At 47.2% G+C, this 21,390-nt stretch overlaps 1 protein-coding gene across 1 annotated transcript in view; it reads left to right on the top strand.

Moving 5' to 3' along the window:
- LOC137342473 (nuclear GTPase SLIP-GC-like) overlaps positions 1-21,390 on the top strand; it is a 186,999-nt gene continuing 165,609 nt past the window's right edge. Inside the window, exons 1-3 of the mRNA XM_068006364.1 lie at positions 1-124; positions 10,043-10,522; positions 18,970-19,041. Of these exons, the coding sequence (XP_067862465.1) occupies positions 1-124; positions 10,043-10,522; positions 18,970-19,041 (676 nt within the window). The remainder of the gene's footprint in view (positions 125-10,042; positions 10,523-18,969; positions 19,042-21,390) is intronic.

Raw genomic sequence — 21,390 nt, 5'->3', positions numbered from 1 at the left:
ATGACCAAGGCCGTGCAGACTTTGGAAGCCAACATGTCTGCCGCCTTAAACAGGATGACAGACACCTTATCCGTGGCATTACAAGGCGACACTGACCTGCAACAAGCTGCTCTCCAGCAGAGAGGTAGGACTCGTGCCGCCCGCCCAGGAAGAGGGATGATGGCGAATGGGGACTTGGAAGTGGGAACTCCACTCAAAGCGCTCCCACGTCTCACCGTTGCCTCCCCCTCAGCCAGCACCCGCCATGCTACCTCGTCTCCCAATGGCTGAGTCTGCCCCTGCACAGGTGCAGGGGGAGCAGTCTTTGGCGGGGCTCTCACAGGCTCCAGAACCCAGAGGTCGTCGGCCAAGAGCTTCTCGGCAGTCAGGGCAGGGACCTGAGCAGCCTGTCTCTAGCTCTGCTGAAGTCTCAGGGGTTGCACCGCGTAGGAGCGGCAGGCAAAGGAAAAGAAAAACATGTTTGCACGTGGGTGTTTGTGAAAATGTTATGTTAAGTTTCCTTTTGTTATTACCTCACATAAAATGTATAATTTGCACCACTTCCCCATGTTGCTCATTCTTGCTGAGTGACAACTCGTCTTTTCAGTTGCTTGGTGATGAATGTGAAGCCATCAATTGACGGGACCAACTGGGGGATGTGCAATGGGTGGATGGTTGGTTACAGGACTGCTTTGTGTCAGTGGCGGGAGGAGGGGCTGGGGGATGTGATAGTTACTTTGGTCCAGTGTGAGTGACTAACTAAACCTTCATGCTGTTAGGGCATTCCTGGTATTCCGAGCAGCAATGTGAGCGGCTGATCTGGCGTGGCGTGCCCCATCTTCATCTTTCTCTTCCTCCTCCTCCTCCTCTTCATTGGAATCCTCATCAGATGGTAAGTGATGAACGGCTTGTTCCTCCTCCACCTCTAATCCTCGCTGTTATGCAGAATGCAGCACACCACGATTATCCTAGAGACTCTCACTGAAGGACGCCTCCAGACCCGACCAGGCACCTGAAGCGCATCTTCAGCATGCCAGTTGCTTGCTCGATGACACATCTGGTTGACATATGGCTGTCATTGTAGCGCTCTTGGGCTTCATTGGTGGGGTTCCTCACAGGTGTCATCAGCCAGGTTTGAAGTGGGTATCCTTTGTCGCTGAGCAGCCAACCCTGGTTCCAGGTTCGAGCAGGTTGGAGATGTTGGTCTGCTGCAGTATGAAAGCATCATGGTAGCTTCTCGCTACTGCAAACCCAGCCTCTCTCTTGCTCCCATCTCTTTTGCTTCCTTCTCTTGCATCCCCGGGCACAGTGCATCCCCGGGCACAGTGCATCCCCGGGCACAGTGCATCATCGGCACAATGCACCCCCGGGCACAGTGCACCCCTGGGCACAGTGCACCCTCGGGCACAGTGCATCATTGGCACAATGCACCCAGGGCACAGTGCATCCCCGGGCACAGTGCATCATCGGCACAATGCACCCAGGGCACAGTGCATCCCCGGGCACAGTGCATCATCGGCACAATGCACCCAGGGCACAGTGCATCCCAGGGCACAGTGCATCATTGGCACAATGCACCCAGGGCACAGTGCACCCCCGGGCACAGTGCATCCCAGGGCACAGTGCATCCCAGGGCACAGTGCATCATCGGCACAATGCACCCAGGGCACAGTGCATCCCAGGGCACAGTGCATCATTGGCACAATGCACCCAGGGCACAGTGCATCCCAGGGCACAGTGCATCCCAGGGCACAGTGCATCATTGGCACAATGCACCCAGGGCACAGTGCATCATTGGCACAATGCACCCAGGGCACAGTGCACCCCCGGGCACAGTGCATCCCAGGGCACAGTGCATCCCAGGGCACAGTGCATCATCGGCACAATGCACCCAGGGCACAGTGCATCCCAGGGCACAGTGCATCCCAGGGCACAGTGCATCCCAGGGCACAGTGCATCCCAGGGCACAGTGCATCCCAGGGCACAGTGCATCCCAGGGCACAATGCACCCAGGGCACAGTGCATCCCAGGGCACAGTGCATCCCAGGGCACAGTGCATCATTGGCACAATGCACCCAGGGCACAGTGCACCCCCGGGCACAGTGCAATCTGAGTACATTGCACCCCCGCTGTTTGTGAGTCCGGCCAGAGTGAAATGGAAGACTAAATGTGTCTGTGATTTTGCTGCTGGGTCGCTCGCAGGAGTGTCCGGAAGATGAGTCTTTAATTCCAAGACTCCAGGACAATCTGGGAGGCTTGGAGCCCTACTCCGTACTGAGCTGTGCTCCTTTGGAACTCTATTCATTGCCATCCTTTGCCCTTTTCCACCCAGTCTCGTTTCTCTCAATGCTTATCATCCCCTGCCCCTAATAGCGGGAGCATTTTAGTTCAATCTACAAGTTTAAAGTTTAAAATCTGTATGGCAAACTTTCCGTCTCCCGATCCTGTGGATCTCACTGCCCGTCTCCCGATCCTGTGGATCTCACTGCCCGTCTCTCGATCCTGTGGATCTCACTGCCCGTCTCCCGATCCTGTGGATCTCACTGCCCGTCTCCCGATCCTGTGGATCTCACTGCCCGTCTCACGATCCTGTGGATCTCACTGCCCGTCTCCCGATCCTGTGGATCTCACTGCCCGTCTCCCGATCCTGTGGAGCTCACTGCCTGTCTCCCAATCCTGCTTGTTCTGTGTTTTCACTGAGCTCTTTCAACCAGTTGGGACTCTGCTCCCATTTCCCAGACTCCTGGACTCAGGACTGCGCTACTCTGTTGGTCCAAACCGGGTGCCTCAGCTGCCATGACTCAAGCTGCCACTGGAAACAAAAACTCAAACTGCTTTCCAGGTATAAAAAATTACAATTCTATTGCACTGGAGGCCTGAGGATATATTGGGCCGGCTTTTCCTGTGAAAGTAATGGCGAGGCTAACAGAGCTCACCGTTATTTCTGTACATCTGGTAGAGCAACTTCCAGCAACGACACAAGCGCCGTTAAACGCAGAAATCCGGAGGTTGCTGTACCAGATGTGACCCCCCCCCCTCCGTAAGCTCCTGGATTTTCCTTACTTATCTCTCTCTGTATAAGATCATCTCTTGGCCGTTTCCTTCCAAAGGCTGAAGAGTCCAAGTTTCACCAGTTTTTCCTCAGAACTGAGACCTCCAAAAATGAGGATCATCCTCATGGCTCTTCTCTGCTCTGCCTCCAGACTGGACACAATACTCAAGGTGCCGATCTCCGCAGAGCCCTGTACAGTTTGATTGTGACTTCTTCTGACTTGTATTCTACGATTTTGACTACATACAACAACAAGAACAACTTGCATGTATATAGTGCCTTTAATGTAGTAAAACATCCCAAAATTTGATGGAGCCACATAAGGAGATATTAGGACAGGTGACCAAAAGCTTGGTCAAAGAGGTAGGTTTTAAGGAGCATCTTAAATGGGTAGAGAGGTGAAGAGGTTTAGGGAGGGAATCCTAGAGCTTAGGACCTAGGCAGCTGAAGGCACAGCCGCCAATAGCTCAACAATCTATTGGCTTTGTTGTTGCTGCTTCGCATTGGTTGGACGTTTAGAGCGTTAAGTCTACTAAGATTTCCACATCTTTTTCAACCCATCCTTAGCTATTTCAGCCATTCGTGGTGTTTGTGCCCATTTTTTCTCCCTATATGTCACACGTTACATTTCCCTGCTGTAAATTTCATCGGCCCACTTAGGTATTTTGTCCAACTCATTCTGTAATTTCTGAGCTGCCTCCTCCTATTCCAGTGCACCTTCTTGTTTCATATCATCTTCAAATTTGACCAATTTGCACTGGGTTTCTGAGTCCAAGTAATTGATACAAATTGAAACTGTGTTGGTTCTAAAACACCCCATTCAGTACTTCCTCCCACTCTGACATAACTCTTCTAACAAATATCCATTGTTTCCTGCCCATCAGCCAATTTCTAATCTTTACCCAAGATTTACCCTGAATCCCCAAATCTTTGAGCTTAACTTTTGCCCTTTCGTGACAAATTTTGTCAAAGGCCTTCTATAAGTCCAAGTACAACATGTCATAGGTCAACATTACCACAGTCCACTTGGAATGTCATTTCCTCAAAGAATTTAAGGAGGTTGGTTGTGCAGAATTTTCCCCTTCTGAAACCAGTTATTATTGTACAGATAATTTTCAAGTTTACACTGATAATCGTTCCATTGCTTTACATGGGATTGAAGTATAACTAATGGGTCTGTAGTTGTTTGTGTCCGTTTTATCCCCTTTTTGAACATGGGCACCACATCAGCCTGTTTCCAATGTACGGGTACCTCCCCAGCGACCAGTGACTCCGGCATAATGATTGTCAGTGCCTCACAAATCTCCACCCTAGTCTCTCAGCACTCTGGGATAAGTACTGCCTGTTTGTGAGGGTTTATTGTTTTTGAGTCCTTGCCAGACACGTGGCTGACCAAAAACAAAAAATAACCTGACCTGGGAGTGCCTGACGGGACATTGTGCAGGGAAATGTTATCCTCCATCAAACCAGTTATATGTCTGACCTGGGAGTGCCTGATGGTGACATTAGGAGCCAATATATAATCAGGTAGTTCCGTTCTGAGCAGTGACATCCCTCACCCCATTGAACAGAAAGTAAAATCACCAAAATAATAACTAATAATATTAGTCGGACGTGCTTTGAAACTCAAATGGTTCCAAAAATGATGATCTTACATAGAATTACATAGAATGTACAAAACAGAAACAGGCCATTTGGCCCAACAGGCCCATATTGGTGTTTATGCTCCACACGAGCCTCCTCCCACCCTTCTTCATCTAACCCCATCAAAATATCCTTTTCCTTTCTCCCTTGTGTTTATCGAACTTCTCCTTAAATGCATCACCTTGGTAGCAACCCCATTCCAGGAATCCAACCTGAATGAAAATCCCAGCCAGACGATGACATGAGGTCCACACCTCAACTTTGGTTCAATTTTCTCCCCCTCGCCCTCCTGAAACCTCATCCTTCATCAGTAAGTGCATTTGGTCCAGTGGTACAAAGTACACGGGAGCTTCCAGACACAAATGCAATACATTTTCCACAAATTAACAATATGATTAATGATCTGAACTCTTTCTCGACAATTCAAAGGATGTTATTTTTAAAATTCGTAACAAAATATTATAATTCATTTAAATTAGGTACACTGCACATGCTCAGACTGCACGGTCCAAATTCAGCTCCCACCATTGGCCAAAATATCAAGGCCAAGTCCTGGATTTTGGGAAAAGCTGAAGCCTTCAAGTAAAAACTTTATTGAACGCATTAAGAGACAATTCAATGGACAAATGTATCCATTGAACCTTCCTAACCCGAATGTTATTGTGAATTACAGAATTTTAATTTACATTTGTTTAAATCCTTGTTTGGCTCATTAGAAAAAAATGGCAGATGGAAAAATGATCAAAGCATTTGGGAATTGAGCGACCAGATGCCCATTCAGAGTTAGGAGTTTACACGGGGAAATGCCATTATAAATGTGAACAATTTTACAACACCAAGTTATAGTCCAGCAATTTTATTTTAAATTCACAAGCTTTCGGAGATTTTCTCCTTCCTCAGGCAAATGTTTCAAGAGCTCCTTGAAGCCTACGCATTTATACATATTGAACAATACATGGTGTTTACAGACTGCCCCTGCAACTGCCCGTTGCCAAGGCAATCACCGTGTTCAGACAGAGAGGTGTCACCTGCAGAACCCCCGAATACACATTCAACAAAAAAACAAACAGGGAAAAAAAACAGAGAAAAAAAAAAACACAGAGAGAGGCAGAAACATCCGGAAGGCAGAGAGAGCCAGCAAATGACCCATTATATTAAAAACAGATAACATTTGTTCGCTGGTGGGGTAACGTGTAGCGTGACATGAACCCAAGATCCCGGTTGAGGCCGTCCTCATGGGTGCGGAACTTGGCTATCAATTTCTGCTCGACGATTTTGCGTTGTCGTGTGTCTCGAAGGCCGCCTTGGAGTACGCTTACCCGAAGGTCGGTGGATGAATGTCCATGACTGCTGAAGTGTTCCCCGACTGGGAGGGAACCCTCCTGTTTGGCGATTGTTGCGCGGTGTCCGTTCATCCGTTGTCGCAGCGTCTGCATGGTCTCGCCAATGTACCATGCTCTGGGGCATCCTTTCCTGCAACGTATGAGGTAGACAACGTTGGCCGAGTCACAGGAGTATGAACCATGCACCTGGTGGGTGGTGTCATCTCGTGTGATGGTGGTATCTGTGTCGATGATCTGGCATGTCTTGCAGAGGTTACCGTGGCAGGGTTGTGTGGCGTCGTGGACGCTGTTCTCTTGAAAGCTAGGTAGTTTGCTGCGAACGATGGTCTGTTTGAGGTTGGGTGGCTGTTTAAAGGCGAGTAGTGGAGGTGTGGGGATGGCCATAGCGAGGTGTTTGTCCTCATTGATGACATGTTGAAGGCTGCGGAGAACATGGCGTAGTTTCTCCGCTCCGGGGAAGTACTGGACGACAAAGGGTACTCTGTTGGTTGCGTCCCGTGTTAGTCTCCTGAGGAGGTCTATGCGATTTTTTGCTGTGGCCCGTCGGAACTGTCGATCGATGAGTCGAGCGTCATATCCCGTTCTTACGAGGGCGTCTTTCAGCGTCTGTAGGTGTCCATCGCGTTCCTCCTCGTCTGAGCAGACCCTGTGTATTCGCAGGGCCTGTCCATAGGGGATGGCCTCTTTGACGTGGTTAGGGTGGAAGCTGGAAAAGCGGAGCATCGTGAGGTTGTCCGTGGGCTTGCGGTAGAGTGAGGTGCTGAGGTGCCCGTCTTTGATGGAGATTCGTGTGTCCAAGAAAGAAACTGATTCTGAGGAGTAGTCCATGGTGAGCTTGATGGTGGGATGGAACTTGTTGATGTTATCGTGTAGTCTCTTTAGTGATTCCTTGCCGTGGGTCCATAGAAAGAAAATGTCGTCGATGTATCTGGTGTATAGTGTTGGTTGGAGGTCTTGTGCAGTGAAGAAGTCCTGCTCGAACTTGTGCATGAAAATGTTGGCGTATTGGGGTGCGAATTTGGTCCCCATGGCTGTTCACTGTGTTTGGGTAAAGAACTGGTTATCGAAGGTGAAGACATTGTGATCCAGGATGAAGCGGATGAGTTGTAGGATGGCTTCCGGAGATTGGCTGTTGTTGGTGTTGAGTATTGATGCTGTCGCAGCGATGCCGTCATCGTGGGGGATACTGGTGTATAGTGCCGAGACGTCCATCGTGGTGAGAAGTGTTCCTGGTTCAACTGGTCCGTGGGTACTGAGTTTTTGTAGGAAGTCTGTAGTGTCGCGACAGAAGCTGGGGGTTCCCTGTACGATGGGTTTCAGGATGCCCTCGATGTATCCAGAGAGGTTCTCACACAGGGTTCCGTTGCCTGATACGATGGGACGTCCGGGTGTGTTGGCTTTGTGTATCTTTGGGAGGCAGTAGAAGTCTCCCACGCGGGGATTACGTGGGATGAGAATGCGTAGGATGCTTTGAAGGTCTGGATCGAAGGTCTTGATCAGTTTGTTGAGCTGGTGGGTGTGTTCTTTGGTCGGATCTGCGGGTAACCGTCTGTAGTGTTCCTGGTTGTCCAGTTGTCGGTATGCTTCTTTGCAATAGTCTGTTCTGTTCTGTATGACTGTGGCTCCTCCTTTGTCCGCTGGTTTGATGACGATGTTGCGGTTGGTCTTGAGAGCGTTGATGGCGTTGCGTTGTGCTCGGGTGACATTCTGGACTGTCTTCTGAGTGCGGCTGATGAATCTGGCATTGACGCATTTCCTGACAGCTTGAGCATACATGTCCAGCTGAGGGCAGCGACCCTCCGGAGGAGTCCAGTTTGACTCTTTCCTCTTCGGTTGCTGTACCGCGGATCCCTCTGTCTGCTGTTCCGGATCGTCGATTGTCTCATTGGGTTCGCTGCTGAAATCTTGGGGTTTGTGGTAGAATTCCCGGAGCCTCATTCTCCTGATGAATTCCTCTGTGTCCGCCGCGAGACTAGTGGGGTCCATTTTGGTAGTGGGGCAGAAATTGAGCCCTCGGCTGAGAACTTCGATTTCGTCTGGTTGAAGGGTGTGGTCGGATAAATTGACAATAGACTTCCCTGTGGTTGCAACCGTGGTACCAGGGGAAGCTTGGTCGTTGCTGGTGGTGATGCCGAGTTTCTCAAGCTTCCTGCTCTTGGTTTTCATGTAGGCAGCGTAGTTCCGTTGCCTCGTCTGTTTGGCGGTATAACGTAGCTGGTCTGCTGTGTCCTGAGTACAGGTTGAGAGTATGGACTCTATCTTGGTTTCGAGGTTGTGGCGTCTGCTGTAGAGTTGGTGTATGAGATGGTTGCGGAGTGTGCGAGAGGTACGGCGGCAGAGTCTCTCAGCGTAATCCGAGTTGTATGTGGACTTGAGTGGGTTCGTGATCTGGAGTCCTTTCGGGATCTTGTCTGCTTTCTTGCAGCTCTGTAAAAACTTGATGTCTGTGTCTAAATGCGCGATCTTCTTGGATATCCTTTCCACTGTGAGCCGGCAGTTTGTGGTGTCGATGGTAGTCATGATGTGGAGATGCCGGTGATGGACTGGGGTTGACAATTGTAAACAATTTTACAACACCAAGTTATAGTCCAGCAATTTTATTTTAAATTCACAAGCTTTCGGAGATTTTCTCCTTCCTCAGGCAAATGTTTCAAGAGCTCCTTGAAGCCTACGCATTTATACATATTGAACAATACATGGTGTTTACAGACTGCCCCTGCAACTGCCCGTTGCCAAGGCAATCACCGTGTTCAGACAGAGAGGTGTCACCTGCAGAACCCCCGAATACACATTCAACAAAAAAACAAACAGGGAAAAAAAACAGAGAAAAAAAAACACAGAGAGAGGCAGAAACATCCGGAAGGCAGAGAGAGCCAGCAATGGCCATCCCCACACCTCCACTACTCGCCTTTAAACAGCCACCCAACCTCAAACAGACCATCGTTCGCAGCAAACTACCTAGCTTTCAAGAGAACAGCGTCCACGACGCCACACAACCCTGCCACGGTAACCTCTGCAAGACATGCCAGATCATCGACACAGATACCACCATCACACGAGATGACACCACCCACCAGGTGCATGGTTCATACTCCTGTGACTCGGCCAACGTTGTCTACCTCATACGTTGCAGGAAAGGATGCCCCAGAGCATGGTACATTGGCGAGACCATGCAGACGCTGCGACAACGGATGAACGGACACCGCGCAACAATCGCCAAACAGGAGGGTTCCCTCCCAGTCGGGGAACACTTCAGCAGTCATGGACATTCATCCACCGACCTTCGGGTAAGCGTACTCCAAGGCGGCCTTCGAGACACACGACAACGCAAAATCGTCGAGCAGAAATTGATAGCCAAGTTCCGCACCCATGAGGACGGCCTCAACCGGGATCTTGGGTTCATGTCACGCTACACGTTACCCCACCAGCGAACAAATGTTATCTGTTTTTAATATAATGGGTCATTTGCTGGCTCTCTCTGCCTTCCGGATGTTTCTGCCTCTCTCTGTGTTTTTTTTTTCTCTGTTTTTTTTCCCTGTTTGTTTTTTTGTTGAATGTGTATTCGGAGGTTCTGCAGGTAACACCTCTCTGTCTGAACACGGTGATTGCCTTGGCAACGGGCAGTTGCAGGGGCAGTCTGTAAACACCATGTATTATTGTTCAATATGTATAAATGCGTAGGCTTCAAGGAGCTCTTGAAACATTTGCCTGAGGAAGGAGAAAATCTCCGAAAGCTTGTGAATTTAAAATAAAATTGCTGGACCATAACTTGGTGTTGTAAAATTGTTTACAATTGTCAAGCCCAGTCCATCACCGGCATCTCCACATCATTATAAATGTGGACATAGGAATTTATAAAGGGAAAAAGTTCACACAAAAATGTGACAAAACGTAAATCCATGGGAAGAGTTTTTAATGATTATGGATATGTAGCTCCAAATAATTCATTCCATTCTCTTCAAACTCCATTAATTTATTTCATGCTCTTCTTCCAACTCCATCATTTATCTAATTCTCCCCGAAGCCTCAGTGATTGATCTTATTGAAGATCTTTCCTCCTTTTCATCGCAAAACTCAAAAGTCTTTTCCCCATCAACCGACCCCACGCTCCGATTAACCTGGAGCACGGCACGGGGCTGGGAGCAGTGCCGGTGCAACACAGCGGGAGCTGGCGGGACCGGGAGTCCCCGAGTCCGGATCGAGCCGGCGGGACCGGGAGTCCCCGAGTCCGGATCGAGCCGGCGGGACCGGGAGTCCCCGAGTCCGGATCGAGCCGGCGGGACCGGGAGTCCCCGAGTCCGGATCGAGCCGGCTGATGTGCCCGCTCACTGTGTCCCGGAGCCGGAGTTACTGAGCAAGACTGAGCCCGGAAACATTTGTAATTCTCAGCGAGCGATTGGCCGCGGTTTTGATCGACTTGTGACACATCATTGGGAAACGAAAGTGGAACCTCGGGCGGGAGAGATCAGAAAGCCCAGCAACAGGAGCTCGAACCTCCATCCCGGTAAGTGTGAGAATTAGTGTAACTGTACAATCAGTGAGTGAGAATTAGTGTAACTGTACAATCAGTGAGTGAGAATTAGTGTAACTGTACAATCAGTGAGTGAGAATTAGTGTAACTGTACAATCAGTGAGTGAGAATTAGTGTAACTGCACAATTAGTGAGTGAGAATTAGTGTAACTGCACAATTAGTGAGTGTGAGAATTAGTGTAACTGCAATTAGTGAGTGAGAATTAGTGTAACTGCAATTAGCGAGTGTGAGAATTGGTGTAACTACAATTAGCGAGTGTGAGAATTGGTGTGACCACAATTGGTGAGTGCGAGAATTAGTGTGACTACAATTAGCGAGTGTGAGAATTGGTGTAACTACAATTGGTGAGTGTGAGAATTGGTGTAAACTACAATGAGCGAGTGTGAGAATTGGTGTAACTGTGTCAGTGCTCACTTGTTTGCTCACAGCTCCCCTCTCTATCTCTATGGTTTCACCCCCAGTCTCTGGTATGAAAGTGTGTCCCAGGAGTAACCAGGGCCATTCATTCTGTGCCAGTCCCCAATGTGCTGCTTGGGGCCAGTTTTTAAGAACGTGCTTTGTATTAAGATCGATACATGAGCCTGTGCTCGGTTTAAATGCACGAAGTGCACTCCTCGCAGACTGAGGAAGCGGTGGATGCTTCTTAGAGCAGCAGAGAGGGTTTGGGCGTGAAATGTGCAGATCTCCCTCCATCTCTCACACACCAGACGTGGGAGGAACTAACCGCCAGAGCAGGGGCTGAGAATCGCAGAAATCAAATCAAAACGGCAACTGCAAGAATTTACAGCAGATCTACTGCACTTGAAAGAACCACAGTCGCAGGCAATTCGGCCCATCATATCTGTGCCAACCCTTTGCCAGAGGAATCCAGAACTAATCTCACCGCTCCGCTCTCCCCATAGCCCTGGATCAATCCCAAACTAATCCCACTGCCCCACTCACTCCCCATAACTCTGTATCACCCTAAACTAATCCCACTGCCCCACTCTCTCCCCATAGCCCTGGATCAATCCCAAACTAATCCCACTGCCCCACTCCCTCCCCATAGCCCTGCATCAATCCCAAACTAATCCCACTGCCCCACTCCCTCCCCATAGCCCTGGATCAATCCCAAACTAATCCCACTGCCCCACTCCCTCCCCATAGCCCTGGATCAATCCCAAACTAGAATCATAGAATCATAGAATCATAGAAGTTACAACATGGAAACAGGCCCTTCGGCCCAACATGTCCATGTCGCCCAGTTTATACCACTAAGCTAGTCCCAATTGCCTGCACTTGGCCCATATCCCTCGATACCCATCTTCCCCATGTAACTGTCCAAATGCTTTTTAAAAGACAAAATTGTACCCGCCTCTACTACTGCCTCTGGCAGCTCGTTCCAGACACTCACCACCCTTTGAGTGAAAAAATTGCCCCTCTGGATCCTTTTGTATCTCTCCCCTCTCACCTTAAATCTGTGCCCCCTCGTTATAGACTCCCCTACCTTTGGGAAAAGATTTTGACTATCGACCTTATCTATGCCCCTCATTATTTTATAGACTTCTATAAGATCACCCCTTAACCTCCTACTCTCCAGGGAATAAAGTCCCAGTCTGTCTAACCTCTCCCTGTAAGTCAAACCATCAAGTCCCGGTAGCATCCTAGTAAATCTTTTCTGCACTCTTTCTAGTTTAATAATATCCTTTCTATAATAGGGTGACCAGAACTGTACACAGTACTCCAAGTGTGGCCTCACCAATGCCCTGTACAACTTCAACAAGACATCCCAACTCCTGCATTCAATGTTCTGACCAATGAAACCAAGCATGCTGAATGCCTTCTTCACCACCCTATCCACCTGTGACTCCACTTTCAAGGAGCTATGAACCTGTACTCCCAGATTTCTTTGTTCTATAACTCTCCCCAACGCCCTACCATTAACGGAGTAGGTCCTGGCCCGATTCGATCTACCAAAATGCATCACCTCACATTTATCTAAATTAAACTCCATCTGCCATTCATCGGCCCACTGGCCCAATTTATCAAGATCCCGTTGCAATCCTAGATAACCTTCTTCACGGTCCACAATGCCACCAATCTTGGTGTCATCTGCAAACTTACTAACCATGCCTCCTAAATTCTCATCCAAATCATTAATATAAATAACAAATAACAGCGGACCCAGCACCGATCCCTGAGGCACACCGCTGGACATAGGCATCCAGTTTGAAAAACAACCCTCGACAACCACCCTCTGTCTTCTGTCGTCAAGCCAATTTTGTATCCAATTGGCTACCTCACCTTGGATCCCATGAGATTTAACCTTATGTAACAACCTACCATGCGGTACCTTGTCAAATGCTTTGCTGAAGTCCATGTAGACCACGTCTACTGCACAGCCCTCATCTATCTTCTTGGTTACCCCTTCAAAAAACTCAATCAAATTCGTGAGACACTGATCCCACTGCCCCACTCCCTCCCCCTCCCCATAGCCCTGTATCAATCCCAAGCTAATCCCACTGCCCCACTCCCTCCCCATAGCCCTGTATCATCCCAAACTAATCCCACTGCCCCACTCTCTCCCCATAGCCCTGGATCAATCCCAAACTAATCCCACTGCCCCACTCCCTCCCCAAAGCCCTGGATCAATCCCAAACTAATCCTCCTGCCCCACTCCCTCCCCATAGCCCTGGATCAATCCCAAACTAATCCCACTGTCCCACTCCCTCCCCATAGCCCTGGATCAATCCCAAACTAATCCCACTGCCCCACTCTCTCCCCATAGCCCTGGATCAATCCCAAACTAATCCCACTGCCCCACTCCCTCCCCATAGCCCTGGATCAATCCCAAACTAATCCCACTGCCCCACTCCCTCCCCATAGTCCTATATTAATCCCAAACTAATCCCACTGCCTTGCTCTGGCTATATCCCTGTATCATCCTCGGTTCTGTTAGTTGCAGTTGGTAGAGACTCTTTTTAAGCAGACTGTAAATAGACCTTGTTTGCTTTGCTGTTTGCTGAGTAAATAAACTTTGCTTTGTTTGCTGTAAAACACACTGGCCGCAAATCCTGCCTGTCGTAAGTCCCGATCCGCCTCCAACTGATTGGCTGACACAGTGGTGTCAATAGACTCTCCGATCTTCCTCTGCTTCAAGCATTTATCCAATTTTCCCTCAAACATGTGATGGTCTCTGCACATCCTCTCCCAGTGTCCTGACCAATATTTATCCCTCAACCAACATCACGAAAAAACAGATTTGGGCAGAAATTGCGTGGAGCGGTGAAGTAATGGTTACCACCGCTCTATAGTTTTAAATTAACGAGCTTGCTTACTGCAGTCTTTATTTTGGGCACTTCCTCAGATAGGAAGTGGAGAAGAGCTCAGCGTCAGTTCAAGTGAAGAGGAACATGCTTTCCCCTCGAACAATCAGATTGCAGCTCCCAAACTGTTTCTGCAGGAACTGAATTAAAACCAATTTAAAAACAGTTATAGACCGCAAATAAAAAGTCCAGGCCAGAAATAATTGAAGTAAAGATTGCAGTAAGCAAGCTCGTTAATTTAAATAAGAGACAGAAGGGAAAAGTTTAAAACAAAAAGTAAAATTTTTTAATTTAAATTTTTTTTAATGACCAAAAACTACTAAAATAAGGAGTAATGAGATCCACATTTTTAAAAGTTAATTTTCAGTTGTTTGGCAGTCATTAAGACTTACCGCGCTGTTAAAACTTAGATTAGACCTGGTATTTTTAAGCATACCTCTTTTATGGCGATATTACTTACTTTCCAACTGGGCAGATGAGCATGTTGGCCTTTTCAATGATTTCACAGATTGCAGCGTGCAAGATCCCTTTAATTAGAAGCTGTCGTATCGCTGACGAACCAGGAGGAGCAAGTTCCGGATTTCCACGTTTCACTGCGCATGTGCGAATGCCGGAAACTTGCTCCTCCATTTCGCCACGATCAAAGGTGAACGCTGTTGAGCTCAGCATTCTTTTCCAAGCAATTTCTGGCCCATTATCTCACCATTTCTTATTGCTGTTTGTGGGACCTTGCTGTGCACAATTTGTCCATGTTGCCCTATATTACACCAGTGACTACACTTCAAAAACACTTCATTGGCTGTGCAGCAATTTGGAATGTCCTGAGGTTGTGAAGGATGCTATACACATGCAAGTTCTTTTTTAAACCCTTCCACCTGTCCACTTCCCTCTCCTCTTTTAAGATCCTCCTCAGAACACATCTCTTTGACCAAGCTTGGTGAACCTCAACTTCTAAAGGGCACTTTACAAAGTCCCTCATGAAAGGCTATTAATTAAACTTAAAAGTTAGGGGATACAAGGTAAAGTCTAGGAATAGACAAAGAACTGGTTGAAGGGTAGAAAGCAATGAGTATTTGGCAGAGGAGTTTGGTTTTGTGGGTTGAAGTACTGACGGGAGTGACCCAGGGCTCGGTGTTCTCATTTACGTAAATGACTTGGACTCAGAAACCCAATGCAACGTAGTCAAACTTACTGATGATTCAAAACACGGAAGGGCAGTGGGATTGGAGGAAACAGCTCAAAAATTACAGAGTGAGTTCAACAAAATAAACATGTGAACAGAGTGATGGCAAATAAAACTTAAAGCAGACAAGTGTAAAGTACTGCATGTAGGACGGAAAAGTAAACCATACACGTACTCCACGAATGGTGCGGAAATAGCTAAGGATGAAGTGGAAAGAGACCGAGGAGTCACAGTAAATTCAACACTCAACACACTGTAGAGCAGCAGTCAACAAAACCAATAGAATGTTGAATTACAGAGCCAAAACAGTGAATACAAGTCCGAGAAAGTCATGATCGTACTGTACAGGGTTCTTGCCAGACTCCACCTTGACTATTGAGTCCAGTATTGGTCACAGAGACACAAGAGAGACATTCAAGTGCTGTAGGCAATGTAGAGAAGAGCCACAAGGCTGATCTCCAGTCCCCAGGGTCGGGTCTGGGATGTGAGGAAAGACTGGAGAAACTTGGAATTTTCAGCCTGAAAAGAAGGCATGCATCTGAGAGGTGATCTTATCGAGGGATATAAGATTGGGAGTAAGACAAGGAAACAAAGGTTCAACTCGTGAAAGGCAACTTCAAGACTAATATCAAGGAGTTCTTCTCAAAGAGTAATTAAACATGGGATGGACTTTAGTTACATTTCCCCTTCACCCCTGAGTGATTGTACTCCCTCTGTTTCTTTTACTGTTAGAACTGGTTAGAATGTGTAACTTAGAAGGAGGAGTTGAGGTGACGAGCATAGATGCTGGTAAGGAGGGGGGAGCAGGGGGAGGCTCGTGTGGAGCATAAGCACCGACATAGACCTGTTCAGCCGAATGGCCAGTTTCTGTGCTGTACGTTCTTTTGAATTCTATGTAAGCCTGAAGCTGTGATGTTGTATCGTTCATCGAAGAATGGAAGGAGCTGCAATGGAGACTTTCGGTTAATTCCAACAGCTAACGCAATGCTCATTCATTGGACCTGTCATTGAAAGCTTACCAAGATACCAAGTCTGATAGAGACGTTTGTGAAAGATTCACCAGAATGTTACCAGGGCTCCAAAGATTTAATTATGAGGAAAGATTACATAAACTAAGCTTTTATTCCCTGGAATATAGAAGGATAAGGGGTGATTTGATTGAGGTTTTTAGGATTTTGAAAGGGTAGATAGAGAGAAACTTTTTCTGCTGGTGGGGGAGTCCAGGACAAGGGGATATAACCTTAAAAATCAGAGCCAGGCCATTCAGGAGAGAAGTTAGGAAACACTTCTTCACACAAAGGGTGGTAGAAGTGTGGAACTCTCACCCACAAAAAGCAGTAGATGCTAGCTCAATTCATAATTTTAAATCTGAGATCGATAGGTTTTTTGCTAGCCAAGGGTATTAAGAGTTACGGAGCCAAGGCGGGGACTCACAAATGAAACTAACTTAAGAGGCAAAAAATCTAGAGTAAGAAGGAAAGAAAAGGCCAAAAATATATCACCATCCATTGTTTCTGATCAAACTTTTCTCCAGTTTAGTGCTTGGACTTTCTGTCTGTACTTAACAACAGCACTGGTCAAATCAAAAATTGGAAAACCGTTTCAAAGCAAGATTACGTCCATGCTCGTAACAATGCGAGCCCATGCTTGTAATGATACCAGGCCAAGTTTGTAATAATGCAGGCCACACATAGGAGTGGGAGTAGGCCATTCAGCCCCTCGAGCCTGTTCCACCATCCAATGAGATCATGGCTGATCTGAATCTTAATCCATTTACCCGCCTTGGCTCCGTAACTCTTAATACCCTCGGCTAGCAAAAAACCTATCGATCTCAGATTTAAAATTATGAATTGAGCTAGCATCTACTGCTTTTTGTGGGTGAGAGTTCCACACTTCTCCCACCCTTTGTGTGAAGAAGTGTTTCCTAACTTCTCTCCTGAATGGCCTGGCTCTGATTTTTAAGGTTATATCCCCTTGTCCTAGACTCCCCCACCAGCAGAAAAAGTTTCTCTCTATCTACCCTTTCAAAATCCTAAAAACCTCAATCAAATCACCCCTTATCCTTCTATATTCCAGGGAATAAAAGCTTAGTTTATGTAATCTCTCCTCATAATTAAATCTTTGGAGCCCTGGTAACATTCTGGTGAATCTGCGCTGCTCTCCTTCCAAGACCAATATATCCTTTCTGAGGTGCGGTGCCCAGAACTGTACCCAGTATTCCAGATGTGGTCTAACCAGGTCATTGTATAGATGTAGCAAAACTTCCCTTTATATTCAAGTCCTTTAAATATAAAGGCTAACATTCCATTAGCCTCTTTGATTATTTTTTGTACCTGACCACTACATTTTAGTGATCTGTGTACATGGACTCCTCAATCTCTTTGGACCGCCACTGTTCCGAGCTTTTCACCATTTAAACAATACTCGGATCGATCCTTCCCTGGTCCAAAATGGATGACCTCACACTTACCTGCGTTGAAATCCATCTGCCACAGTTTTGGCCACTCTGTCAATGTCTCTTTGAATTTTATGCTCCCGTCTACACTACTTACCATGTCACCAATCTTTCTGTTGTTGGCAAACTTGGATATATGGCTCTCTATTGTGTGATCAAAATCAATAATAAATATAGTGAATAGTTGAGGCCCCAGCACAGATCCTTGTGGGACACCACTAGTCACTTCCTTCCATTTCGAGTATATACCCATTGTCCCTACTCTATCTTTTACTGCTTAGGCAATCTCCTAACCAGGTCAATAATTTGCCTTCAATTCCATGAGCTTTAATCTCAGCTAACAGTCTCTTATGTGGAAACTTATCAAATGTCCTGTGGAAGTCCATAGAAACTACATCCTTTTTTTAAATATTCGTTCATGGGACGTGGGCATCGCTGGCAAGGCCAGTATTTATTGCCCATCCCTAATTGCCCTTGAGAAGGTGGTGGTCAGCCACCTTCTTGAACCGCAGTCCATGTGGTGAAGGTTCTCCCACAGTGCTGTTAGGTAGGCTGTTTCAGGATTTTGACCCAGTGATGATGAAGGAATGGCGATATATTTCCAAGTTGGGATGGTGTGTGACTTGGAGGGGAACGTGCAGGTGGTGGTGTTCCCATGTACCTGCTGCTCTTGTCCTTCGAGGTGTTAGAGGTCGCGGGTTTGGGAGGTGCTGTCGAAGAATCCTTGGCGAGTTGCTGCAGTGCATCCTGTAGATGGTACACACTGCAGCCACAGTGCGCCGGTGGTGAAGGGAGTGAATGTTTAGGGTGGTGGATGAGGTGCCAATCAAGCAGGCTGCTTTTTCCTGGATGGTGTCAAGCTTCTTGAGTGTTATTGGAGTTGCACTCATCCAGGCAAGTGGAGAGTATTCCATCACACTCCTGACATGTGCCTTGTAGATGGTGGAAAGGCTTTGGGGAGTCAGGAGGCGAGTCACTCGCCGCAGAATGCCCAGCCTCTGACCTGCAGCCACTGTATTTATGTGGCTGGTCCAGTTAAGTTTCTGGCCAATGGTGACCCCCAGGATGTTGTTGGTGGGGGATTCGGCGATGGTAACGTCGTTGAATGTCAAGGGGAGGTGGTTGGACTCTCTCTTATTGGAGATGGTCATTGCCTGGCACTTGTCTGGTGCAAATGTTACTTGACACTTATCAGCCCAAGCCTGGATGTTATCCAGGTCTTGCTGCCTGCATCCATAGACATTCCCCTGTCTATTTGTAATGATGCCAGCCCACAGCATGAAAGTTTATTGAAAAGTATGCACTCTCTCTTTTCTGGAGGATTGGATTGAGGAACTGAGAAAGGTTCACATCTTAGAAAGTAGATGAGTTGCACCGAGAGTCAACGATCAGGATCACTCTGTAAACTGTTAAAACTACGGTCATCTTCATGTTGGACTATACTATTGACAATTAATAGAAATGGTTTTCTTTCAGATCAGTTCAGCACAATGGAGCCGGCTGATTCAGAGGGAGCCCCCAACACTTCCTTTCCCTACACTTCCGCAGGTACAGCTCATTGTGTAACAATGTGGAGCCTTTTATTATTCAATTCAGAAAATGATTGAGTCTCAGGTTCACTCCTGAAATGCCACCTTCCTCAATACACTGGGGCGCTGAGTGGGAAAGCTCGCTGGAGAGGCTGGTGGAAGGGTAGATATCATGTTGGTGGTGTGGCCCCAATTATCACAGCTTCAGACTTGTACAGAACCAAGATCTGTCCAGTATAGAAAACTGCTCCGTCATCTTACTCCTGGGCTCAGTATAGTCCAAGCCAGGGGTGCCAAACTCATGTTGTATGTTGGGCCTGATCCGATATCCTGCCACATTCAGCAAAAATATTAAAATAAGATAAACTATATTGGTACTTACATTTAGATTTTATTTTCTGCTACTGTTGCTCCCAATACCTGGCACTTCTTAGCTTGAACCTTTGCATCAACATTTGGAGCAACTGACTGGGCTGAAGCCTGTCTTGGATAAAAACATGAGAACCACTTATCACTACAGAACTTTCTGCCCCAAACACCAACCCAGGAAGTGAATTCCACAGCCTCAATTCTCTGTGTAAAGAAGTTTCTCCTGCCCTTTGTTCTAAATCTCATACATTTAATCTTATATCTATGACTCCTTGTCTTGACCCCTCAATAACTGAAAACAGTTGGTTTCTATCTCCCCATCCCATCTTTCATCAGTTGAAACATTTCAATCACATCGCCCAGGATATGTGTTGAATATGAGAAGGAGGAATCCTAACACAAAGGGCACAAAGTCAGAATGGGCCAGAGCCGGAGACACCTACCTTTCTAGCCAGGAATGCTCCTGTCTTGTTTGACTTCCTGTACTCCTAATCTGTTCTCCAACCGTAACTGGCTGCCTCAGTGATTATTAGCTATAAAGCACAAGCCCCTAACACTCTGCTGCACACACCTTATAAGCATCATTCACGATGCAGGCTGTTCCAGTTTCTGAGATATTTATGGACCTATTCTGTTTGATTCTGAGAGTCAATTTGAATATTTCTGAGAAAAGGAAGTTTGAAACTCCTGACAGAGAAAACAAAGCGTTTGAAGCTTCCGAGAGATTATTTAAATGAGTAAAGGTTCCTGCAGACATGAAAATACAAGAAAAGAAACACTCTAATGTAAAAGTTATTTACAAAGTGTTAGCTTATACTTTGAGATAAAATCCAATTATTATTTTCCTGCTGAGGAATTCAGTGGTAAATAGATAACTATATATTACAACTGTTAGTTTATTCACTTCTTGTAAAAATAAACTTGCTCAATAATTTTAAAGATTAAAAGGAAGTGGTTAGAATGAGTAACACACTACCACAAGGAGTAGTCGAGGCGACGAGCAAAGGTGCAGTTAAGGGGGGAGGAGGCTCGTGTGGAGCATAAACACCAGCCAAATGGCCTGTTTCTGTTCTGTACATTCTATGTAAGCCTGAAGCTTACAAAAGGGTGGTGGGTGTATGGAATTCGCTGCCTGAATTGGTGGTAGAGGCAGGGACCTTCAACTCTTTTAAAAAGTACCTGGACCTGCACCTAAAGTGCTGTAAGCTGCAGGGCTACGGACCGGGTGCTGGAAGGTGGGATTAGAATGGGCACCTGGTTGTTCTTCGAGCCAGCGCGGACACAATGGGCCGAATGGCCCCCTTCTGTGCTGCATCTATGGTTTCTATGGTATCGTTCATCGAAAATTGGAGGGAGCTGCAATGGAGACTTGAGATTAATTCCAACCGCTAAAGCAATGCTCATTCATTGGCCCTGTCATTGAAAGCTAACCAAGCTCCTTCTGTACTGTAACCATTCTATGATTCTATAAAAAATTTGTCGGGCTATGGGGAAAGGGCAGGGGAGTAGGACTAGCTGGATTGCTCTTGCAGAGAGGTGGCATGGACTCGATGGGCCGAATAGCCTCCTTCTGTAACCAGTCTATGATTCCATCTCTGGGTCCTTCACAATGGGGAGGAAAACTTCAAGAAGAGTGAAAAGAGGAGCCCTTCCTTCCCATGGCAACCTACGTACTTTACTCTGTAACCTTTACTCTTTAAATGAAGTATCTCCCGACCAGCTTTTTTGGATGCCTTTTCCCCCATTCTGAGTAACACAACACCGCCCCACATCGTGCTATTGACACTGCACGATTTAGGGATAGCGGCTAGGGGCTGGGCTTAAAGTGTCGGGGGCTCGGATTAGGGTCGGTGTCGGGGGCTCGGATTAGGGTCGGTGTCGGGGGCTCGGATTAGGGTCGGTGTCGGGGGCTCGGATTAGGGTCGGTGTCGGGGGCTCGGATTAGGGTCGGTGTCGGGGGCTCGGATTGGGGTCGGTGTCGGGGGCTCGGATTAGGGTC

Source organism: Heptranchias perlo, chromosome 26 (genome assembly GCF_035084215.1).
Source record: "Heptranchias perlo isolate sHepPer1 chromosome 26, sHepPer1.hap1, whole genome shotgun sequence".
Classification (NCBI taxonomy): domain Eukaryota; kingdom Metazoa; phylum Chordata; class Chondrichthyes; order Hexanchiformes; family Hexanchidae; genus Heptranchias; species Heptranchias perlo.
The sequence above is the reverse complement of the archived record's forward strand: the minus strand, read 5'-3'. Positions and strand labels throughout refer to the sequence as shown.